This window comes from Octopus bimaculoides, chromosome 12, assembly GCF_046866305.1.
Source record: "Octopus bimaculoides isolate indiv1 chromosome 12, ASM4686630v1, whole genome shotgun sequence".
Classification (NCBI taxonomy): domain Eukaryota; kingdom Metazoa; phylum Mollusca; class Cephalopoda; order Octopoda; family Octopodidae; genus Octopus; species Octopus bimaculoides.
The window spans coordinates 67271688-67297615 of NC_142939.1; the positions used below are offsets into that span (position 1 = coordinate 67271688).

At 36.8% G+C, this 25928-nt stretch overlaps 1 protein-coding gene across 6 annotated transcripts in view; it reads left to right on the top strand.

Annotated features, from left to right (window-relative positions):
* The window catches only part of LOC106884485 (uncharacterized), a 99434-nt gene that overhangs the window by 65505 nt on the left and 8001 nt on the right, over positions 1-25928 (top strand). For 3 of the 6 annotated variants that reach the window (XM_014935894.3, XM_014935895.3, XM_089361251.1), the window contains exons 4-16: positions 1061-1235; positions 13889-13934; positions 15428-15533; positions 17126-17280; positions 18434-18632; positions 19395-19503; positions 19669-19833; positions 20312-20537; positions 21725-21779; positions 22285-22382; positions 23428-23615; positions 24605-24782; positions 25835-25926. In XM_014935894.3, coding sequence (XP_014791380.2) covers positions 1061-1235; positions 13889-13934; positions 15428-15533; positions 17126-17280; positions 18434-18632; positions 19395-19503; positions 19669-19833; positions 20312-20537; positions 21725-21779; positions 22285-22382; positions 23428-23615; positions 24605-24782; positions 25835-25926 — 1792 coding nt within the window. The remainder of the gene's footprint in view (positions 1-1060; positions 1236-13888; positions 13935-15427; positions 15534-17125; positions 17281-18433; positions 18633-19394; positions 19504-19668; positions 19834-20311; positions 20538-21724; positions 21780-22284; positions 22383-23427; positions 23616-24604; positions 24783-25834; positions 25927-25928) is intronic. The other 3 variants (XM_014935896.3, XM_089361250.1, XM_089361252.1) reach the window with 1 other exon arrangement.

Consider the following 25928-nt stretch of genomic DNA (forward strand, 5'->3'; position numbering starts at 1 on the left):
TGACAAATTTGGCAAAAGGCCAGGATGTGTAGCTGTGACTGGGGAGGTTTGATAGCTTATGGCCATGCCTTATATACATTGTATGAAAAGGCAACTAACATGCTGCTGTGTGTTGTAGATAGGCAATTATCCAGTCAATTTAAGGCCACCAAGATGTCTCACCCTTGTTTAATTTAAACTGGTGCAGACTCAGTTAAATACTTTTCCCCTCAAGTTTAACCCACGGGCCAAGAACACCAGAACTTCGTCAATTCCCTCACTGGGCTTTCAGTTAATGGTTTGTTACTGAGACAAACCTGGTGTGTGGAGGTGATATTGTAATTATTGTACTTATTTCATCTCAGAAACCCTCTGAAATGATAGATATACACATGAGCATGGCTATGTGGTAAAAAGTTTGCTTCCCAACCACATGGTTCCAGGTTCAGTACCACTGCATGACACCTTGGGCAAGTGTCTTTTACTATGGCCTCTGTCCAGCCAAAGCCTTATGAGTGGATTTGGTAGACGAAAACTGAAAGAAGCCCGTCATGTGTGTATGTCTTTGTGTTTGTGACTGCCCTTCTCACCACCACCACTACTTGACAACCAGTGTTAGTGTGTTTATGTCCTCGTAACATATCAGTTCAACAAAAGAGACTGATTGATTTAGCACCAGGCTTTAAAAAATAAACCTTGGGGTCAATTCATTCTGCTGAAACTTCTTCAAGGTGGTGCCCCAGCATGGCCACAGTCTAATGACTGAACAAGTAAAAGATAAAATACATCAGGAATCTAATATTGGTCTACAGTGTTTGCCATGACCATATGATGTCCCTGAGCGGAATAATGGTCAGCTGAAGCAACCATCTTGGGAGAAGATATTCTTCATATTCTTCATATTTATTGATTTCTTCTTGATTAACTGTTTTGGAATATTTCTTGTTGCAATATCTATCAGACACAAACTTAATGAAGCAATAACTGTCAGATCTTAAATACATTTGTAAATTATTTTCTTTATTGTCAAATATTTAACATTTTTATATTTATTTTCTCTTTTATTTTTTCCAAATTCCAGACAACAAAACAGGAAAACTACAGTGAGGAATAAAGACAAAACCACCTTCCATCAAGTTAGCAACTTTGGTCGTGGCTCACTTCCTGCTCCCCTCCACGGAGGAAAAGATTTGCGAGAAGAGGTATCAGATTTTCAGCTCCCCTATGATATTTGGTGGATGTATAAAAACAATCAGGTAAACCACCACCACCACCATCATCATTACCATCACCACCATCATCTGTTGTTGCTAACCCCTCCCCTCAATTGCCGTGCAAAATTAGAAGAGGTTTAGTCTGGTCTGTACAATATATTTCTTTTCTTTTCTCTACTTCTTTGTGGTTGTTTCTGTTTTATAACCATCCTCTTCAATCAACGATTTACTTGTGTTTTCTCATCAGTTTTTCAGCTTCAATCTGCTCTCGCTACCATCTGCCACTGGCCTAGATTTCTTCTCCCTTCAATTCTTACCTTATGACTCAGTCAAAATTACACCTGATATTTAGAATTCTTTATTGCTTTCTTTAGCTCACTTTCTCTGGCTATCCTCTACATTTTTATTCTATTACATACCTTGGCAATCAGAATCCTTTTAGGTTTGTTTTATTGTTTTTTTTTTCTCTCTTTAGCGTTACATTTCAAACAAACACACTGTTTTATATAAACACACACACACACACACACACACACATTACCTGGTCGTCGACACCCATTTCACTTCAGCTTCTTGTTAGATCATCAGTTTTTATCATGGTTTCGTTTGTTTTCTTGTCGCTCAGGCTTGGAATGGTCTCTTCATTTTCTGTGCCATTTATTTCTATTTTCTGCAAAACTATTTTGAGACCATTCCAGCATCCCAAACTGTTCTCATCATTCTCATCTCGGTCTATTTCTATCTCTCTGTCATTTTCTGGTAGTTCTGATTTCCTAAAGTACTATCTTGACCCCTTTCAAACAATCTGTCAGTTCCCTAGTTTAATGTCATTCAGTGCTATACATCAGGCGCAGATACTAATATCCAGCTGTCTACAAGAAAGGAGCTGCCACACTCAACAACAATCGGAATCTGGTACATTTCTTTCAGCTGTGAGCTGGCTGAATCGTTAGCATCTGAGGCCAAATGCTTAGCAGCATTTCATCTGTCTATGCCAAGGTCAACATTACCTCTCCTCCTTCTGGCGATCGATAAAATAAGTACCAGTTGAACACTGGGGTCGATGTAATCAACTTACCCCGACCCTCAAAATTGCTTCCTTGTGCCAAGATATGAAATCAGTATTACCAACCAAAGAGCTGTCACTAACCGAAGTTAAGTACCTTTGTGTACTAAATGTAGCAGTGTTTGTAAGTTGTTTTATTTCCCACCTTTTTGACTTCATCTCATTTCTTGTGCACACCTACTGATAGAGGATTAGGGTCTTTATCGATAATCTTCCCCCATAAACTGGAGCATTGATATTCACTTAGATCTGATGTCATTGCAGAGGAATTCTTTTGTTAGTTTGTCTGTTTCATTTAATGCTACGATGCACTTCCGGTCACTAACCCTTAACTGTTTTTCATCAGTTAAGGGCTTTTTATCCCAGTGAAATTTGAAAGTAAAGATCTCGCAAACAATTTGATGACTTGTGATGGGTGGCATAATGGGATCCACTTGTTTAATTACTGGTTAGTTAATTTCCTAGTTAACTCTTGTCTTTAGTGAAGTTGAGGACTTGTGACATATGGTTCTAATACTTCAGAGAATTATTTTTGAGAAAATTCTATGAAATGTTGCATATAAAGGCTAAGAATTAGAGCTGATCCCAGAAGTTACAAAGGCCATCCTTTAGGCTAAATGAAGAATGGTGACTGGCAGCTAAGGCTGCATTGTGTCTCTGATAAACACACATGTACAATCTAGAACTCTTGCTTACTCTGTCCTCTGAACTATGGAGGACAAGCGAGTTCACTTATTTTATATACCACTGGTCAACATGCGTGTGTGTGCACATACACACACCTGAACTAACTTTCTGATAAATCCCTCACAGTTCAAGCAACAGTGATATCCAATCAATAGGTTAAGCAAGCTAATTCAAGGAACCATTTATTGGTTCCTTGGCAAGGAAATATCGTGGTAGTGGGCACAGAGTACAGCCCAACAGAAGTCGGAGCTGTGTTGTTCGAGACCTTACATTTTCACAGTTGTAAATGTCCTTTTCATACCTGATGCCAAGATTGGACATTGGGTCTTGGAAGAAAGCCACTGCTAGTCCTGTCTCAATAGCCAAATGCACAAACACGTCCTATTTATTCTTACCTGTGAGTATACCGTGAACCAGGTGCCTTTCATATTAGATCATATGTTAATATTTTTGCTTCCTAATTTGAGAAAACTTACAAGGAAGGAACACTGCCATCTTTGAATAAAGCTACATTTACTTCCCTGTGGCAGTTCCTGGGTTTGGCTTCTATGACGTGACAACCGGAAGTTCAGTATGGAATGACATTAACTTGAGTCATCGTAGGCAAGTGTCATATTTTGGATGGAAGTTGTACGGAAGGACATACTAACCCTCGAGTATACACATTTGTATGTTCATCATTGTGGTAACGGTGTCAGTTGTTTTGTTGAAAGACATTGAGTAGATGTGAAGAAAACATGGTGCATTGATGGAGTTCATCAATATACTTTTAGGGTCAATTGCAAATTGTAGATTAAAACATGTTTTAATCCCAGTTCCAGTCAAGCAGAACCATGGCACATGAAGGTATTTTATATATACATATATATGTGTGTATGTGTGTGTGTGATTAATGAGAGAGGCGGAAGATATGAGAATGTTTATAAATTACTACAATTGTTTCGATGCATCTAGCATCAATCCCTTATGGATGGGATACTTAACAACTGCTTTAGGAGCATCTGGCAGTGTAGATGTGTCTCTTTGGGTGATAATTAGATATAACTCGTTAAAATAATGACTGTTACACAATATATATATACACACATATATATGCGTGACTGTGTGGTAAGAAGCTTGCTTCCCAACCACATGGTGCTGGGTTCAATTCCATTGCATTGCATTTTGGGCAAGTCTTCTACTAGCCTTGGGCCAACAAAAAGCCTTGTGAGTGGATTTGGTAGACGGAAACTGAAAGAAGCCTGTCGTATGTATATATTTCTGTATTTCTATGTATCTGTATCTTTGTGTCTGTGTTTGTCCCCCCAACATCACTTGACAACCGGTGTTGGTGTATTTATGTCCCCATAACTTAGCAGTTTGGCAAAAGAAATTAATAAGTACCAGGCTTGAAAACAAAAGTACTGGGGTCACTTCATTTGTCTAAAAATTATTCCAGCATGGCCACAGTCCGATGCCTGAAACGTGGTAAGAGATGAAAGACGTGTGTGTGTGTGTGTGGTCGGCCCAGCAACTCGAGGAACAGTCTTCACAAGGTGCAACAATTCCCAAATCCACCCAAATTCCACTGAGGACAATGCTGCTGTGGTGCACTGTATGGGATGTTGTGTTGCTGTTTAACTGCATGTCCAATCCGAGCCAGCAAACCTATGATCAGAGCTTTCTGGTCATGACCTTGATGATGATAATGTTGATATCATCCTGTGTGTCCTTCCTCTTTTTGGTTTGTATTTCTTGTAGTTTGAGTTACCATATATAGACTTCCCCATGAAGTGGCTTCTACAGAGGCAAGCAAGATTCTCTTTGTTCAAGCAGCATGGTTGTTCTTCTTCCTCTTCATACTTTTATTCATTCTGTAAATTGTGTGTGTTTGAGAGAGATCTGTGCAAGATATATTGGCGCCATATATATGACCGTTTGGCTTGTTGATAACAATGATGGAGATATAATATTTAATATCACCTTCTCACTGTGTTTTCCTCTCTACTTAAATAAAAGTCGTTATAAACAAAACGAAAAACATTTCAACAGATCTTGTGGAAATATTAAGTTTATCTAATTGAAATGTGGAACATTTTCACTCTCTTCTCTATTATTTTACTTTCAAATACTTCTTGTTGAAAGAGAGATTGTCTAATTGGTTTATATTGCAAACCAGTTTCTCATATAATTAACCATTATTCATAAGATACGGAAGAGAAATAGTTCTGATAAAGTAAGATACATCGAAAAATTTTACAATATTTGCTGTGAAAATTAATGAAAATTCTCAGAGGAAATAGCAAAGCTTCAAAATTAAATATTGGTTATTGTGTGTGTGTGTGCACGTGTGTTTAGTGCAAGTACTTCTGCAGATATGTTTATAAATAAAAGATAATTTGGATTGTAACATATGAAATGATTTTTTTAAAGCTATTTTCAATTTAGATTAAAAAAGAAATATCTAAAGAAAAAAACACATCCCTTAATTGCTATCATTTTTTTCTTCTCTCGTTTCTTTATCTGCTGTCAAAATCTTTATTATTTTATGTGTTAATATAGTTTTATCTTGTTATCTTTCTCTTTGAATGTAATCTATAATCATCAAGACAGCATGGGAAAAAAAAATGATATTGTCTCTAATCAGTGGTTCTTAAATAAGTCTGAAAAAGAAGTGTTGTTGGGGGCAGAGGGGCAGGAGACAAACCATTTCAAAACTTGCAAAACTGAAAGGAAATCTGTGAGGACATAGAATGGACTCTTTGGAGACATTATCTCTTTGATACTTTCACTGATATTGCTAATTCCTTTCTATGATTGGCTCCAGAAGTCCTAGAGGAATCCAAGTCCAAAAATGTCTGCTGTTTCAGAATTGAGAGTCTGTTTTCTGCTGCTGAAGTTGAACTGTTTTTACTAATAAATGGACTCTGCCAGCATTTTTGTGTGTATGTAGGTGGGTGGTGCAGGTTGGCAGTTGTTTAAAGAATTGTTTCTATTGACATTCTACCCATGACCATTGTTTGCGTTGCCAGCTAAAGTAACCCTCATATAAATCCACACACAATGGTCCACCTAGGATGATGGATTGGAGGTACTTCCACATTAGTCTTGTCTCAGTTTGGTTACTGAAGACTTGACCCCAATCATTCTCTTAAATTTCATCTAATCTATCAATTATCATTTTCGTGTTATCTAATCTCTGTGCGGATAGCAACTCTGTGTGTGTGTACTAATCTAAGACTTGTAAGAAAAAGATATGGGTAAACTGGCATTGAACTATCTGTTATATATAACCATTCAATATAAAAGTAGGCTATTTGATATGGCCTACTTATATATTGTATGGTTCATTAAGCAAGAGGCATTAATTATTCTACATAGTTAAGTGTCCCTTGATAAACATTAAGTGTTATTTTCACTTCGTGGTTGGAAGGTGAGCATCCAGATATTTGAAGAGAGAGGAGAAAAAGACAGTACCATCCCATAATAAAGCTGTATAAATGTGCAAATTTACCTGACCATCCAATCTGTATAAGAAGTGTAAAGCCATTTGAAACAAAAACTGAGAAGAAAATATTTGATTAAAGCTATAACTGTAGCTGTGTGATGATGAGGATGATGATGATGTATGAGATGTTGTCTGGAATTATGAATATTTCTGATCCATTGGTTTTTATTTTGCAGTTACAACCATGTTCTGGGTGAAACATAAAGGTTAGCTGTGTTCAAAACTACCCTTCAGATGTGGGAGTGACCCTGTCTACTTCACCCCCTTCACAGAACAATCCATTTTCAGAAGCTGTGGAACTTAGATTGTCCCCCCACACGTACACACATATATATATACCCCATACTACTTGTGGTAAGAGGTGGAGGTGACATTTTGTTGGATTTGACCAAATAATAAAACCAATCTAGGTTCATATCCAACAATTTCACTCTTATCTTATCCTCATTTCTCTCCCTCCTTTTTTTCATTTCCAAGTCTCTCTTACCTCCCTACCATCACCACAGCATATCTCCCACCCACCCACTAAATTCTTGGAATCGTTTTCAATAATTTTGGCTCCAATAATTGTGCCACCCCACCCCCCGTCAATCTGACCTAGTTCTTTTCTGTTCAGTTCTCTCTCTCTTTCTCTCCCCCTACTTCCTTTCTTTCATGTACTATTTCTTTTTCTCATGCTGAGATATTAAAATATATTTCTACCTTCATTATACACCCCCCACTTATACACACACACACACACACATGTGTGTGTATGCATGCATGTGTGTATATATATATGTATATATATATATATATATATATATATCTACATATATATATGCATATGTACATACACATATATGTATATATAGATGCATACATGGGTACAGGACGTCAAACACACACATACATATATTTCTAGTAACATTCATACCTTTTCCTTTTTCCCTAAAATACCTAATCAGCTGCATTGTCTGTCTGTATGAGGAGGGTGTCACCAAAGTTCTGGATATCTGTTTTTGTTTTCTGTTTAACAATCTGTTCTTAACAAAGCTGTATTAATTGCACTAGTGTTGTCCTGGCACACTAATGTCTACTAATATGTCTCCTGCTGACTGCAATCACTGGCTCCTCATCACATATATTCCTCACCTTCTCACCTTCTCCCTGATTATCTGCTGCTCTAGATGACATTTAACTCACTTTGAATGCATCGGTTTGTCATCCGTTTGCCAAAGTTAAGCAACATTGAGCCTAGTGATGAGTACTTAGATGGGGGACCACTTGGGGGACCCAGCATCTTACACTTTAAGGCGGCGAGCTGGCAAAATTGTTAGCATGCCGGGTGAAATGCTTAGCAGTATTTTGTCCATCTTCACATTCTGAGTTCAAATTCCACTGGGGTCGACTGCCTTTCGTCCTTTCAATCTCAATAAATTAAGTATCAGTGAAACACTGGGGTCAATACAATCGACTCGTCCCCTCCCCAAAATGGTTGCCTTTGTGGCAAAATTCAAAACCATATGGTGTAGTGGTTAAGAGCGCCGGCTACTAACCCCAAGATTCTGAGTTCTATTCCAGGCAGTGACCTGAATAATAATAAAATAATAATAATAATAACAACATCAAAAAATGCCTTAGGAATGAGAACCCAGGTTTGAAATTTCCCCAAGACACCTGTTGAAGGCTGGAGGGTATATCAGCTGAAACGTTGTGTTAACAAACAAGATGAGGACAAATATCCGTCAAATGTAAATAATGTACATAATTCCTCATCTCTTAAATATAGAACTGTATCATTATTATTAAAGAATTGAAGAATATTTTGAGTTCAGTTTGTGCTTGGTTCAACTTTTCAAATGTCTGGGAGTTTATATATGTACCAGTTGCGTTTTGGTTTTCATTAACTCAACTGCACTGCTTCTGTCAAACTGTGGCATTTAATCAGCCACACCTTCCAGGATGAATTAAAGACCAGCAGGCACCAGTAATATACTGACCATGATCCCGTCCATTGGCTTTTGCCAAAAAGCAGAAACCTTTGTTGTTATTTTTAGGGGAGGTGGTGCAAGTCGTAGTTAAATAAGCGCCAGTTATTATCAACGGTGGCTGTGTAATCAGCTTTTATAGAGATATAGCCTTCTCGAATTTTGTAGCCTTGTATTGCTGTCAGAAGAGATGATGATGATGATGATGATAATAATAATAATAATTGTACTTGGGCTAGATATAATGAAGTAAACCCCTGCTTTGAAATATGTGGCCTTGTACCTCTTATATCAGAATCGACAAAAGCTCGTTGTTTCTAAGATAACCAATCTATTTTTGTCTTTTATAACTGCAGCAACATTTTTGTTCTCTGCCCAGAAAACTATTCCATTCTTCATCAGAGATGTTAACTTCCCCCTTATATAACAAAAACAACAGCAACAAACAAAGTCACACTAACATCTTATCTATCTTCCTTACAATCTCCACTCTCAACGTCTTCTCAGCCAACACCAATACAAGTTTTGGCTTTCTTTTTTAGCATTTAACTTTTTCATGTCTTATTTCTTATTTTTTTAACTGTTTTTTTTATAACCCAGTTAATAGGAGGATCACCTCAAATATTCTTAACCATTCTCTGATGTTACTAATCTGCACACACACACACACACACACACACATTCACTCATACACACTACACTTGAACATTCATACACGCACTCGTACGCACGTATGCATACACTCACAAGAAATACACACACACACACACACTCACACACAATATTTATTTTCAGTTTGCATTCATTCAAAAATTAAGTTTTGCTTTTAATGGTTTAAACTTTAGTTTTGTTTTAACATTAACAAAAAAAAAAAAAAACATTTTAATTTTAATAAACCTCTACTGCTGCTGCTGCTGCTACTAATACTACTACTACTACTGCTACTACTACTAATAATAATAATAATGATTTATTGAATTTTTTTTTTTTTTTTGCTTTAATAAATATGTTATCTAAATGTATACAGTATCTGTGTGTATCATCCTCATTGTTGTAGACATTTGAAACTGCTGCTGCTGTGGGTTTGATAGATCTACTGCACTACAATATATTGCCACTGGGAGCTCTCTTTTGTCATTTCATCCATCACATACAATACTCTTCCATCTGAACTCATCGTTTTCTTCTTGCACCATCATCTTCAATTCCTTTCTCCTACATGTTCCCTCCATCATCATCATCATCATCATCTTTGGTCTCCTTCCTCCACATGTTCCCTCCATCAATATCCATCTCTGGCTCTGTCCCATTTGTAATCATCATTCACCAACAACTGATGCCTTTCATGTCCAGACCCTCTCTCAACTCACCACAGCTCAACCGTTCATGTAAATTAACATTACACACCTACTGAATCCATTCTACCTGATTCATTTCTCTCCAGCCTCCACAGATCTTTGTTGTAGCTGCTAGCACGTGTGTGTGTGTGCGTGTGCACGTTCTTTTGCCTACCTTCAACTCACCTGGCTAACTGAAAGTATCAATTACATATAGCGTGACCCATATAAACAGTTGATAATCTTCAATTGGTTCTCACTCTTCTTCTCTCTCTCTCTCTCTCTCTCTCTCTCTCTATATATATATATATATATATATATATATATATACATATATATATATATATATATATATATATATATATATATATATATATATATATATATATATATATATATATATATATATATACATATATATATATATATATATATATATATATATACATATATATATATATATATATATATATATATATACATATATATATATATATATCTATATATATATATATATATATATATACATATATATATATATATATATATATATATATATATATATATATATATATCCTCTCTCTCTCTCTCTCTCTCTCCCCTCTCTCTCTCTCTCTCTCTCTCCCTCTCTCTGTCTCTCTCCCTCTCTCTCTCTCTCTCTCTCTCTCAAATGTCCCTTTGCACCTATTATTACCTATTCCTTTCCTACAAATTAAACCAGGTTATATTCCTCACACACACTGCTGCCATTTACAACTCTCGTATATTAATTCAAACTCTTGGCCTTATAAATCATTTTCTAAGCCATTCTTTTTGGTCTGGAACTTATTCTGCAGTTCTATGAGAGTCTACAATAATAACCAGGTCATCATCTTATAAACGTTCCAAGGACATCCAGACTTGAACTTGAATATTATTGTTCTATATCAGCCGAAACGTTGTGTTAACAACAAACAAGATGAGGAGAAATATCCGTCAAATGTAAATAATGTAAATAATGTTAAATATTATTGCCTAAAAAACTTTAAGTAGTGGTAGGGGGGAGGGGCTGAGGACAGAGCCTTGGTGAGGGGCTGTCTCTGCATTAAATTAGTCTCTGGCCACATGCTACCAGTTTTACTCTCACTCATGCCTCATTTGTGTATGTGAACAACACAATTGTTATAATGTTTATCTTTAGTTTGTTTCCTGGCCCCACCATGCTCAAGAATCCTGCCAAAGGCCAGCTTTGGATTAACAGAGTTGAATGGTTTGTTCTTAGCCATGATCTTCTCTTGCAGTTGTCTCACTTTCAATATAATCTATATGCTTCCATGTCCAGGCAATATACTAAATTACATGGTAACCAAGCTAAACCAATCTTGTACTAAATTCTCAGCCACTTTCACTTTCAGTTCTACCAGTTTAAAACCTCTGTCACTCATATTTTCCTAATATGTGTTAATGATAATAATAAATGCCCTGATGCAGTACCAGGCAGTGGCCCTTATGGTTTCTGGTCTTAACTGATTGGAAGTGTGATCATGTCCATTGTTTTGTGTTGGTATAAAAGATGGGCTACAACAAATATTCTGCTCAATACCAGAGGATAGTTGCTTGACCTTAACCAGTTCAACATGTCCCTTTGTGGTTGACGATATGTGCATCTCTGATCACGAGCAGAAGTAGTAGGGGAGCATCATGGCCATGTGTTGAGAGGAATCCTTTGGGGTTTGAATAATTCACCTCTGGAAACATGGGTGTTTCGTTCAACATCCTTAGGTAACTCTTATTCAGAGACCTTTTGAGCAGGATGTTCCAAAATGGTTCTCATCTTCATCCCAGTGCTATATGAGTGCTGTGTCATGGCCGTAGCCTCTATACACATCGTTGTATCCTTCCTGGTGATTGCCAACCTGACCGTTACAATTGGTAACTGATGCTATCATCTGACCTATCACTGACCTAGTAACTGTGATGTCATGATTACCCAATCATTCCTTCAACCCTAACCCTAGTCTCTCCACCCTGGAGTTGTCATCCTTCTAGAAGAAATCCAATTTGTGTCCCTTACTTGTGAGGAGTCAATCTGAAACCCCTTCTCATTCTTTCTCCCTTTTTGTATGCAAGACATAGCCACTCATTCATTCCAACTATCTCACCTGATCTACCTTTCATTAGACCAACATTAGCTAGTGGCACACCTGAGATGAAGAAAACTTAGTTATTTTGGAGTTTGTTCAGTGACAATTGAATGCTGCTGCTGCTGCTGCTACTGCTGCTGCTGCTGCTGCTGCTGCTGCTACTGCTGCTGCTCAGTCTGGTTATCACAACCAGTTGTTGTATTTGGTACGACTGCACTCTATGGTTTATGGTCAGAGACTTTACCACTGTCTCTCACTAGCAGAGGAGTCTGGCTGTATGTATTGTACCAGAAACCCTACAGGGTCTGTTTGGCAGGGCCAAGGACCTTCTCCAATTTGTATCAGTTTTGTATCAGAGTAGCCACCTTCCAAGGTAGATTTCTTCACTTCTCTTCTTGTAAAATGCCATTTTATGTTAATGCATTTCTTGAAAATGTCCTGTTTCCTAAACCAGGTCACATCTTTTCATTTCAGTTAATAAAATGAAAGGAGAGCAAAAACTGTGAAGTAGGAGGCAGGTCATATGGAAATTGACCAATGAAAGCAGGAGATACCAAGTGGGTGTGGTGAAAGGGGGGATGGGGCATTGGGACACCTAATAAACATAATTAACAAATGAAGTTGATTAATTAGAACGAGAAATAGAAGAGGATGGAATAAGTAAATGACATTGGATAGAAGAAGAATGGTAAAGGAAAAGTTACAATGGGAAGGTGAAGATTTAGTCTAAGAGAAAGAGCCAAATATAAGAATGAGGATGGAGTGGGGTAGATTACTGAAAGACCCACCCACTCCTGTCTGAATACTTAACAAGATTTCTAAGTAATCAGCATTCTGGGAAGTTGATTAATTAGAACAGAAACGGTATGAAAATCAGGAACCTACAAAGAAATATTGAATGTTATAATAGAGAACAAGGAATTTACAATAGCTATGGCCAATTTGAACACAGAACAGGTAGAATATTTAGGCCAGATACGGTCAGTTTAAATTCTAAAAGAAACTATTCATACAGACAGAAATTTTAAGTAAAATAATTTAGTCGTCAAGTATAGTAAGTCTGAGAGCGAAAATTTGGGTAATGATGCCCAAAATTCCATTCTTGAACTTTGTACACTCACACACACACACCAAATAATGTTAGAAATTAAGAAGCAGGCCTAGTTTGGTGTCAGTTGTTTCTGAGTTCAAATCCCGACAGAGAAACCATCTCTCTAGGCTCTGATAGAATATGTAATAATAATAATAATAAATAACACTAATGCTGAGGACCAGCCTACTGTTTACAATGTCTTAAGGGTTGGTAAAGGAAAATAGATATGTCGGGGGGGGGGGGTAATCTGTATTCTGTGATAATACAATTTTATGAAAAAATTTTGCTCTTTTCTCAAATCTAATCTTGTTCTGTTTGTGTGTTGTGGGGTGAATGTGTGTGTGTGTGTGTGTGTATGTTTGTGTGCGTGCGCGCGTGTGTGTATGTGTGCGCGCGCGCGTGTGTGTGAGCATGCGTATTTGTTCTAATAAATAGCGAAAATTTATTTTCTTTTGACATTTCATTTATTCATTACATTTCACTTCAAACTTGGTGGTTATATTTGATAAGTATATATGTTTAAATCTTAGTTTTCATGGTTATATGTTTTTATGCTGTATATAAATGTTTTTATATATATGTTAATATATTTATGTGTCTATGTAATATGTATGTAACACATGCACATATGTGTGTGTCTGTGTGTCTGTTTTATATAACACACATATACACAAATGTGTGTGTGTGTATAATGTATGCATATTCATGTGTATATATATATATATATATGTATATATATATATACTACATGTATGTATGTGTATATATATATATATATATATATATATATATATATATATATATATATATACATGTATGTATGTATATATATATATGTATACACACACACACACACATGCAGACACATGTATGTGTGTGTACTTTTTTTATTAACAGATAAATTTATTGATATGTGTTCTTATATTTTGCAGCTTGTAAGAAAAGATGACCATTTAAATTATCGTAAAATTAAAAATAGTAAGTATGTGGTGGGTGGGTTTTATTTTGTTTGTTTTTATTTTTAACTACTTTCAACAACTGCAGTTTTAATAATGGTGACAATAAAGGAAAGAGAGGTACTTTCTAATTTCATAACATGGCTATAGAAATGTTTTACGCAATGTCTGTGTTTGTATGTATGTGTGTAAGAGAGTGTGAAAGGGAGAAACAGAAGTCTGACAAAGTTTCTTTTGGGATTCTTCCTGTTGATGGCCCCCTAATCCCAGCAGTTCTGCTAATAGTCTACCTCTGTGGTTCTCAACCAGAGTCCATGTAAGGTTTTGCTTGTTAACATTTATGTACAATAAAATGATTTTATGTCTACTGTAACAAGTCGTAGAAGGCAGCAATATGACGTAATGGTCGTCTGCCCGAACAAGCATAATATATGGTATCCCATTGGTTAAAATTACTGCCCATATACGAATTCTAAACTTTCGTCTAAGAAATCTTTCATGAAATACGGTTCTTAGAATTCAGATATGAACAGTATAAAAACCCTGATTTTTGGGAAATTACTCAGTGATCATAGGGTGTTATTAAACTCCACGACACTCACTCTTTGAGATATTGGCTATTTTATTTGCCATGTCTATGACTTAAATCCAACAAGACTTATTTGAATTGTTGCGAACTCTAGTAGTTAGTATGAAGAATTGGCTCGTGTGAATTTTTTAGTCGTAATTCTCTACGACAGAATGACTTTACTTCCCAATTGTACTATAAATGCTAAATGTACATGAATAAACTAATGTAGTAATTATTTTCTCTTTCTTCACGTTCTTCAACTTGTGAATGGAATTTATTTCTGCAATTATGAAACTGTATTTTTTTTATAGCAGTTAAAAGAAGACAAATTTATTTATCTTCAACATACATGCAAGCATAAAATGTCCGTTAGCGTTTCAGAGTATATATTTCTCGCTATGGCGTTTATGTAGCTGGAGCCAAGATGTATGTATAATGATAACACTTATACTGCAATGCACAAAATATTTTAACAGTATTTTTATACAATTTCTAAGAATATTTAATTATAAAACTATAACAGGATTCTTTTGAACATGGAATGGTGATGAGGGTCCATAGGTAAACACTGGTTTAGCCTAACAGTCCTCTCTCTCTCTCTCTCTCATTCACCATTGCCTGTCCTTGTCCACTTCCTTGAACTCCTGTTACCGTTTCCTATTCTTATATTTCACACCTGAATCATTACCATCAGAGATGATTCCTGCTGGACACCCAAAATACTGGGGCCTTCCCTCATAGATATCAAATGTCGAAAGAAACAAGATATAGAACTGCATGATGTGATGATGTTCATGCATTTCTGAATTTCACCATTGAGTGAAGTGACATTGGTTTAGGAGTCCTGGTCACTACTTTATGCTGTTGGTCACTGGCCACTACTCCAACAATTGAATATTGATTTCATTGGTTTTATTTAATTTTATTCTCTTTTTTCAATTTAGATTTCTATGTTGACATAAAGCCAGTTTCTCGTTATGAACTCCACCCCTGCAGCTGCTCAGCGAAAAATGCAGAGAAAGGGGGATGTGGAGATGAGTGTCTGAACAGGTAAGTCTGTCTGAATACCAGTAATATATCATGTATGAGTGGCTCCCTTTTTTGTTCACTTCCTCTCTAGAAAAGTGGTAGCCTAGAGTGGTTTTAATCTCAGCATTGTAATAATGAAATTTCTCTTCCTATATTCTTTGTGTGTTTGTTCAAGTTGGTCTGTACATGTGTGTGTGTGTGTGTGTGTGTGCCTTCTTTTGACCTTTCAATATAAAAGTCAACAACAGCTTTACAGTAGAAATGCTATGTGGAGGCTATTGTGACAGTTTTATTTTCATAAACCTCCTCCACCCACTCCCCATTAATTTGTTTTTAATTGTAATATAAATCAGATGGATGTCCTCTTCTGTTATTAGGTCACCACTTAACACTATTGTTTGTCTGTCTGTTGTCTAGTCAACATTAATTGCACAGGGGTGGACAGTACCACTCAGTGGACAAGGCCATTAAGATTTAAGTATATTTACTAAGGGGACACTAACACACACACACACACAGAGAGTAGAGCTTCAGAGTCTAATGAAACATTTCCTTGGAATTCTTTTGCAAATGGTTAAAATCTGGGACAGGAAAACCACCCAACCCATTCTTTGGTTAAACTGTGGATAGGAATCTAGTAAGGAAGCCCTCCAATTGCATTGTGACGGATAAGTTTGAGTCAATGAACCAAATAGCAAGATTTGAAGAAGCTTATAGGTCTAAACATTAGATGATGTGGTGGAGTACCAAAGAGCTGTTACATTCATCCTCATTCTGTCCCACCCATGGATTTGCCTGTTTCTCTTCCTCTTCCACACTCCAATATACACAATAGAGTTCATCCCCACTTACTCTCCTTCTCCCTCCCTATGAAATTTTCTGGGGTTTTTTTTTTTTTTTTTTTTTTTTGCAGTCAATATTTGATTACTTTTTTTCATATAACTGTCGCTGCTCAGAGTAACCCCTGATTTTGGGGTTTCTTTGAACAGTAATGTTTTTTTCTCTTATATTCAAAAGTTGATTATGTTATTTTCCATTAACTGTTGTAAGAGTCATTTTTAAGTGCTGGAAATACGAGGATATTTCTGCACCACTCAAACCTGCTCTGGATCTTTTGATATTTTGGCACAGGCATGATACTAATTGGGATTTGCTTCGCTTTAAAAATGAATTACACCATTCAGCTGAAGGAAAATTATTTTTAAATTGCGTTACTATGCAACCTTAAGCTGTGATATAAAGAGGAAGCAAAATATTATATTTTGTTCAAAGTTACCCCTTTTCATGGTGCCACAAATCCGGTTCAAACTGAACATCAGGTCACGTCACGCATTTACCTTGATTTGGTTTGATTTTCAGCCTTGGATGAGATCATTGTGGGAGTTTATCATGTGTTTTTGTGTTGATGTAAATGGGTACAGCAGACAAAAATACCTTGTGGTATTTAGGCACTGAATTACATCGACAACCCTTTACATTTAGTATGCAGTATAGACTTTTAAATAAGTCTTGAAATTATGGCATGGATGACGGAATATTTTGCTCCACATTGAAGTTATTTCTTAAGTTTTGTCTACTATTCATGACTGAATTCTTAAATTCTTAAATTTTAGAATGATCTACACAGAATGTTCTCCTGGTCTATGTCCATGTGGAGACAACTGTATGAATAACCGTTTCCAAAAACATCTTTGGGCGCCGTGCCTAGAAATGTTTTTAACGCCTGATCGAGGTTATGGTGTCAGATCGTCTCATCATCTTGTCTCTGGTAAGTGTTGAACCTATTTCAGAAGCATATTTCCAATGACCCCTGTTCCTTACTCTTTCTCTCCTCCCCCTCCCCCCCACACCTCTGTTGGCCAGTAAAAGGTTTACATATGGTTCTGGTCTTGTTAATGTGTCCGTTTGGGTTCAATCTCAGATTGGTGCTAATATAAAATATTGTTTATCTCTTTCATTGCACCCCCACTCACATATCATACCAACAATAAAGGGATTTTGGTGTAACTGTAATATTTGTTGTTGTTGTTGTTGTTGTTGTTTAACCTCTGGCCAGTCCTCATCCAACAGGCCCCTAATCAAAAATGTTAAAGTCAAGATGAGCCAGTCTCTTTTTCCAGGAAAATTATACTCCTCCTCTTTCCTTCTCAGCCTATTAATAATAAGAATAATGATAATAATAATAATGCCTTCAAATTTTGGGGCAAGGGATCAGTGCTCAACTGGTACTTATTTTATGGATGCAGAAAGGATGAAAGACAAAGATGGGGTCAGCAAAACTTGAACTCGGAATGTAAAGATAGATGAAATACCTGAAATACTGCTACCTTAATAATCGTAATAATAATAATAATAATAATAATAATAACAAGAGCACTCAGAGAGCACAAAACTCTGCCAAGGCAACACCAACATCCTCTCAATGATCAGCCGGAGATGATTTTTAAATGAGAATATCTGAAATAAACTTGACTGCTCTCACAAACGAGAATACTAAAAATGAACCCAACAACTCTAAAAAAATTAAGTAAAAAAAACAGAAAACTAATCCAGAATCCTTGTCCGGTACTGGATCAATCCCAAAATCTAATCAGTTTCTGCCAGTCACAAGGCCAAACATCCCTGAAAGTTTCATCTGAATCCATCCAGCGGTTCTTGAGATATCTTGTCCATGGACAAACAAACAAATACAACTGAAAACAATACCTCCAACTTCACTAAGGCAGAGGTAGTAGTAACACTGACAATACTAATACATTGACCTTGTCTAGTGGTTTGGGTTAGACATGATCCTAGCTCAAGTCAGTTGTTATTCTGAGTTGGGGTCCTTCTTGATGGTCAGCGAACCTAGAGTCCCTTAAATGTTTCACATGTCCACCACAAATACCGAAGTTGTCTTTTGTATTTATTTATCTTTTCAGGTCAGTTTATCCTTGAATATCTCGGAGAAGTGGTCAGCGAGAATGAATTCCGACGTAGAATGACAGAGAATTATTCTCAAGAACGACATCATTACTGCCTCAATCTGGATGGTGGCGCTATGATTGATGGTTATCGAATGGGGAACATTGGACGATTCGTCAATCATTCGTGTGATCCAAACTGTGAGATGCAGAAATGGTAAGATTTTCATGATGTTTGGCCATGGGACTGACTCAGCCAACCTCATCATCAAACAGGGGTCAGTCATAGTCAGTCCCTGAAGTCTCCTATTCATTCTATCAGTTTCTCTTTTGTCAAGCTGCTAACCTACTGGGATGCAAACGTCCAAACACACACACACACACACCATACCACATTGCAGGACTGAACTTGAAACCACAAAGCAAACATTTTAACCAGGCAACCATGCTTGTAATTACATAATTGAATATGTCCATCATCGTTTAGATGTTATACTTTTTAGTCCCACTTCAAACAGTTCCACCAATCCTCGGTTTGGGATTGGTATTTTGTCGTCAAAATGCGCACACACACACACACACACTCATATATATATATATATATATATATATATATATATATATACATACATGCTAATATTGAACAGTGAGAGTGAGTGCTCAGCACTGCAGTGGTGGGTGAATATTGTTTATTTGCAGGTGAACAAGGCTACCAATGGTTTCATGCGAAGAGACCTTCACAAATGTTAAAGCATGTCACATCTACTTTCATGTGGCATGCATGAGCAATTGTGAAGATCTCTTGACATGAGACCGTTGGTAGCCTTGTTCACCTGCAAATAAAGTGTATGTAGTCCAACCCATGCCAGTATGGACAACAGACTTTAAATGTCGATGATGATGTTCTATAAAATGTTTGCTGCTATGTTTTTTATTTGATTTTCATTTGTTGTCTATTCTTTCCTTCAATATTCGACAGGAATGTCAGTGGTTATTATCGAATGGGACTGTTTGCCTTAAAAGATATCCAACCATATACTGAAATTACCTATGATTACAATTTTCATGCCTACAATGCTGATTCTCAGGTAAGATATATATCACCTTCCTATCTCTCATTAACTCATTAATTACAATCTTTGATCATTTTTATTTGTATTGCTAATGGTAGTGAAAATGATGCAAAATGAATTGGGCTGCAATCTTTAAAATGGTGTTTTTTTATTTTTATTTTTATTTTCCTAATTCCTCAGCAAATTTGTCGCTGTGGAACTGACAAGTGCCGTGGTGTAATAGGCGGCAGAACCCAGCGATTAAATGGCATGAATAAAGACAAAAATAACATAGCAAGACCCGTTGGCCGTCCTCCAAAAGATAAACGTAAATCAAAGTCTCGATTGAAAAAAATAAGAGACAAAGTGAGTAAAATGTCACGACACATCGTTTTCTTATTTCACTGTGTGTGTGTGTGTGTGTGTGTCTCCTTTGCCAGCTTTAAAGAAAGATTAAAAACTTATAAATTGTGCAGTTTGAAAGGAAAATGAATAGGGAAAAACAACATTTTCATTGAAATATATTAAAACTGGAATTCATAAAATTTTACTTGTAATTAATTGCAAATAGTGTTTAGAGTTTGGTTATATATATATATATATATAGAGAGAGAGAGAGAGAGAGAGAATTATGTTATGATCATTATACAGGGTGTTCACAAGGTCTGGGTACATGGAGTAAATAAAATCAACATAAACAATTAAATATAAGAAATAATAATTTCTGAAAGTATGTGTTAATCCCCATGTACCCAGACTTTGTGGACACCCTATATGTAAGAATGCTGTTGTTGTTTTAGGAGTCAACTTGAAATAAAATCTCTGTTGTGTTTTGTTTGTCCAGGCTAAAAGTACGCAAGATTCCTCAAGCTCAGCCTCTTCCAAGGTGCCTAACCAATCTGTGATTAAACCTATGTCAAATAGAGAACGTGGTTTTGCTCGAAAGCATCGCATCTTCCTTGTACGCAACATTGATAAAATCCGACAGATCCGGCAAAAAGGACACAGATCTGAAAGCGAGAAGGAGAAGGACTGTGATTATTTTAGAGATACCAACTTATCAAAGACAGGTGGGTAATGACTTACTGCACACACAAACACACACACTTTCCATTGTGGCTACTGATGAGGATCTGTTGTCTTTGTTGAAGGTTTTTTTTTTTCTTCGTGCTTTTGGTTACAACTGGACAAAAAAGAAGTTCTCTCCATAGACTCTATGGTCCTCCAGGGCCACTGGTGTTGTTGGTGTTGTAAGAAAAAAACATTGCAATTGCAAGAGGTAGCTCTTACATCCAAACAACATAAGCCAACAACAGTGTTCAGTAAGATCCATGAAAGTAGAGTCCGAGAGGTATAAAGTTCCGATGGTAGTCTGGGTGGAGTGGTGGTGAAGTAGAGGAGATGAAGGTTCGAGAGAGGAGGAAGTTCAGTTAAACAGGATCAAACTGGGGTGACCACACGAGCCTATATTATATGGGGTTCAAAACCGTACAAAATACTAAAGACAGAGGTTGAGGGTGGGGGTGGGGGGATCAACAAACAAGGTCTGTTAGTTTGATGCTTGGGTAAAATGGAAGAGTCTTAGACTTTTGAGGAGAGAAAATGGAGAGAAGGGGGGAAAGAAAGCTGTCTGGATTAGAAGTTGCACATGTTGGATTGAACTCACAAATATACCGTTGTGAACTGCTTGGCTTGTCAAATTAGGTTGAATTTCAGGGAATAAATCAATTTGCTCGACTAAAGGCGATGCCGCAGCATGGCCACAGTCAAATGACTGAAACAAGTAAAAGAGTAGAGGAGAAAGACCAACGGAAGGACACATGCAGCCCTGGGAGCCATGGTTGGAAACCACCAACTAGACTAATTAATACTGTTATCCTCCAACTTGTAAGAAGCAAATCTAATTGAACTGATGGAGGGAGGGGTACTTACTGATTGGGTCACTTCTCACTACTGGCACAGTCTACTTGGCTGTAAATAGATATCATACTTGGCAAGGTAGAGTTCACTGCTGTTAGCAGTGGGAGCACTTTGTAATCAAAGAATGTTTTGTAGTCTTCAGAATGCAGCAGACATCACCCTTCCCTGGTAATCTACTAATTGACTGGGTTACGAAACATTATCACCACCACCACCACTACAATTACCGGTTCCCACAATTATTGCATATTTAAATGCCACATGTTTATATGAATGAATCTACATCATTACAAAAGCACATTGTCACTGTAGGAATTGTTCTCTTCTGTCTTTGCAGACATGTTCCTTACCAAATTTACTGCTCTAAAGACTGAACGTTCAGTAAAGACCAGGTAAATATAGTCACAGAAATTTTGTTTTCTTTCTCTTCTTTTTGATATACAAACTAAATTGAGACTCGGACATAAACAGTATCATCATTATTTATTCTTTCAGGAATGACAGGATGAAAGTTGTAAACATAATTCTTCCCTTCCATTTAATCATTGTCTTGTCTTCAAATTTGAAAAGTCTGAGGCAAACTTCTTTGTAACACTTGTCTCTTTGTGGAAAACAGGTTGGCTGTGATCTGTATGGAAAATTGCTTTCATCCTGGGTTCTGTCTCGTTATTACACTTCATAGAAAACTTTAACAACACTCGTTAATGTTTCCTGACCATTTTGTTATTTTGCATAATATAGATCATAACGAGATAAGTTTCTGCTTCATTCAGACTTCATTAATATTTTCATTTTTCCCCAAAATAATTTGGTATATTTCTTTGGTTGTAACTTTGTTGCTTTTGATTTGTCTGCTGCTAAGTTTCTCTCAGACATTTCAATATTTCCAATTCCCAGGCGTTTGGCAATGGCTGATGAGAACAGTGAACTGACAAAAATTGCCAAATTAGCTCAAATGTTCAAAGTGATGATGAATTCAGTACGAAAATACAAAAGTAAGTTTTTTCACTATAGTTAGGTTTTTACATTTTATTTTATTTAAATTTTTTTTTTTTTTTTTTTTTTATTGATCCGCCTGTCTTGCTCCCATACTGGTGGCACATAAAAAGCACCATCCAAATGTGGCCAATGCCAGTACCCCCTGACTGGCTCCCATGCTGGTGGCATGTAAGAAGCACCCACTACACTCTTGGAGTGGTTGGCATTAGGAAGGGCATCCAGCTGTAGAAACCTTGCCAGATCAGATTGGAGCCTGGTGCAGCATCCTGGCTCTCCATACCTCAGTCAAACCGTCCAACCCATGCCAGCATGGAAAACGGACGTTAAACTATGTTGATGCTGATGATATTGATCAGCAATTGATATTAAAATACTGATTGAGAGTTTTAATTACAATTTATTTGTTTTGTTTTTGAATATCAATTTTATTCTGCCGGTGTAATGTTTTTTTGAAATTTAATATTTCATGAATTGTTAGAACAAATATATATTTCTACTGCTAACCCCTAAATTAGGAATTAGGGCTGGATTCTGTTATCCTCCATACAGACTGACATGTTGTACAGAATTATAGAGGGAGAATCTAATGGCTTGTAAGAAGTTTGAACTCCTGATATTCTAATCCATGTCTAACATCTTAATATTATAAGGTGTTGTGTCAATAGTTTCCCCGCCTCCCTACACCTCCAGATATATTGTCACAAAATCAAATTGCAGTTAATTCACACATAGTCCTAAATGTAAATAGAGATTTTATAATATTGCCCTGTTTCTGTTGAACCTTCTTTTTTAGTCTTTTCTCAAACCATTAAATAATTCATTTGTGTGTGTGTTAACTCCTCCTCTCTTTACTAGTATGGACTTCCTGCCCATTTTTTGTGTCCACAGCAAACCAGGTCACTTCACTTCCCAACCTGATAACATTGAAGTAATTTAATTAAACCTTCTGCTTCCTATTAGAATTCATTTGCCATTACGTTTCTCCTCTACACACCTGCCATTGTCTTCTTCATGCATCTTATCATCTTTTCATTTCCCCAGCTGATGATGGCACCTACCTTGCCAACCAGTTACTCATTTTACCGTCAAAGAAACGACATCCAGATTATTATGAACTAATTGACGACCCAATTGACATTAATTCAATAGAATTCAACATCAACACCGGTCAATATAAGAGCTTTGAATATTTTGACAATGACATCTTGAAGCTTTTCCGAAATTCAGAGGTGAGTACTCATGTCAATCTGGTCTCTTTTTCTTTTTCCCAGTCATTTGACTGCAGCCATGCTGGAGCACTGCCTTTAATCAAACAAAACGACCCCAGGACTTATTTTTTGTAAGCCTAGTACTTATTCTATTGGTCTGTTTTACTGAACCACTAAGTTACGGGGACGTAAACGCACCAACATCGGTTATCAAGCGATGGTGGGGCGGGAGGGGTAAACACAAACACACAAACATACACACACACACACACACACACACACACACACACACACATATATATAGTAAATCCCAAAAAAGAAGAACAAATGCAAAAAAACAACAACGTGAAGACTTGGTACATGTAAAGTATTAGCAGACGCTCAGGAAAGAAAAGAAAGATGGTTTAACGTTTCAAGCAGACGCTCAGGAAAGAAACAGAGAAAAGTCCAAAAGAAGGGAAGACGGAGGAAGAAAATCACCAATGATTCACATATACATACATATATATGTATATACGACTGGCTTCTTTCAGTTTCTGTCTACCAAATCCAGATGTGATGAAGTCTGGTCTGAGGCTGTTGGACTTCATAAAGAAAAAACTTGTCTGGCCGATACCAATATGGAAAAAATGACCATAAAACAGTGATGTTGATGATACAAAGCCAACATGATGCCAGCATGGATTGGACAGCTCATCATTGTTCAAGTTAGTTTTTATTCATGAATAGATTGTACATTTTTGGCAAAGTTTCTCTGGCTGGATGTCATTCTTGACAGCAACCACTTCACAGAGTAGACTGGATGAATTTTATCATGGCACCAGCACTAGAGAGAGTTATTTTGCCTTAACAAACGACTCTGAAAGTAGGACATTAGCCCTTCACTTGATTATCTCCCTTATATAGCTCTGTTTGTTGACATGATAAAAGAATTTGCCTACATCGATACCTGTTTTTACCTGTTTATCAACTAATGGCAATCTGTTGCCCTCGTTTCTGTCTCCTTGTAGAAATACTTCAAACGAAAGTCTGAGAAAGGACGGCAAGTTGTTTGTTTGCGGAAAATCTATAATTCTGTGAAAAATAGTATGATGAAGAAGTTGCAGGAGATCACAGGAGAAGATGGAGTGTCGAAATCTCGGGGTTCGGTAGAATCTACTGAAGTCGTTGAAACGAAAAATAAAAAAGGTAAAGTTTTCAAGTTCAAACCAGCTCGTTATTCTTTCTTGCCTTCGTCATGTCCAGCCCTCATCATCGTCTTCTCTGTATTACATCAGCTCATCACTTTTCTCCTCTCCGCTAGCTTTTCATTAGAGATATAGTGTCAATCAATACTTAATGGACAGGGCTTCATCTTCATTCTTATCTCCATTCTCCCCTCTCGTTAACATGGACTTGATTGGACAACTTTGTGATATGGCAGCAAATGGCTGTTTTTTTCTTTCAAACCTGTGTCATTTAGTTTTGTGATTAGACTTTAAACTCTACCACATGACTGTTGGGACTCCTTGATAAAATCCACTGGGACGTTACCATTCAGACCAGGTCTCTTGCCTCAAGGGAACTCAGGATCTTCATAGACTGCTGCCCCCTATTGTCCTTCTTTGACCGAGATATTTAAAAAATTGACGTAATATCCTAAGTTCTGACTTGATCATTTCTGGAATAAATAATCTCCATAACCAGTTCAGATGCTTTTATAACAAGACACAGTAACCCTGTTTCTATTGGGTATAGAATTGCTGTTGTTATTGTTAAGTTGAAACAAGGAAAGGAAGGGGAACGTTGCTCTCCTTCCACTGCAACTCTGTCACTTTTAAGTTCAGAAAATACGAAAGTGACTGAAAGAGGCGAAGGACAAATGTGATGGAAGGGCGGGTTAAGTCAATTATATCCACCCCAGGGCTCAACTGGTACTTATTTCATTGATCCCAAAAGGATGAAAGGCAAAATCAACCAGGTGGAATTTGAACTCAGAGTGTAAGTATGGACAAAATGCTACTAAGCATTTTGCCTCGTGTGCTAACCATTCTTCCATTTTGCCACCTTAAGTCTCTAATAACAGCCCATTAATGGATACCTCTTATCAACTCTCAGTATTGACAAAAAGTAGAGCTATCATTATATGCAAGTGAGATAGAGAAGATATTTTACAGATAAACATTCTTAGCTGCTTTCTATGAGATTTACATGTTTCTATTGGTACTTTTATATATTTTTGTAATTTTTTTTATCTTCAGACAAAGAAGAAGAACCGGAAGAAGAAATCATTCGCTGTATATGTAACATTTATAGAGATGAAGGCCTTATGATTCAGTGTGAGAAGTGTTTTGT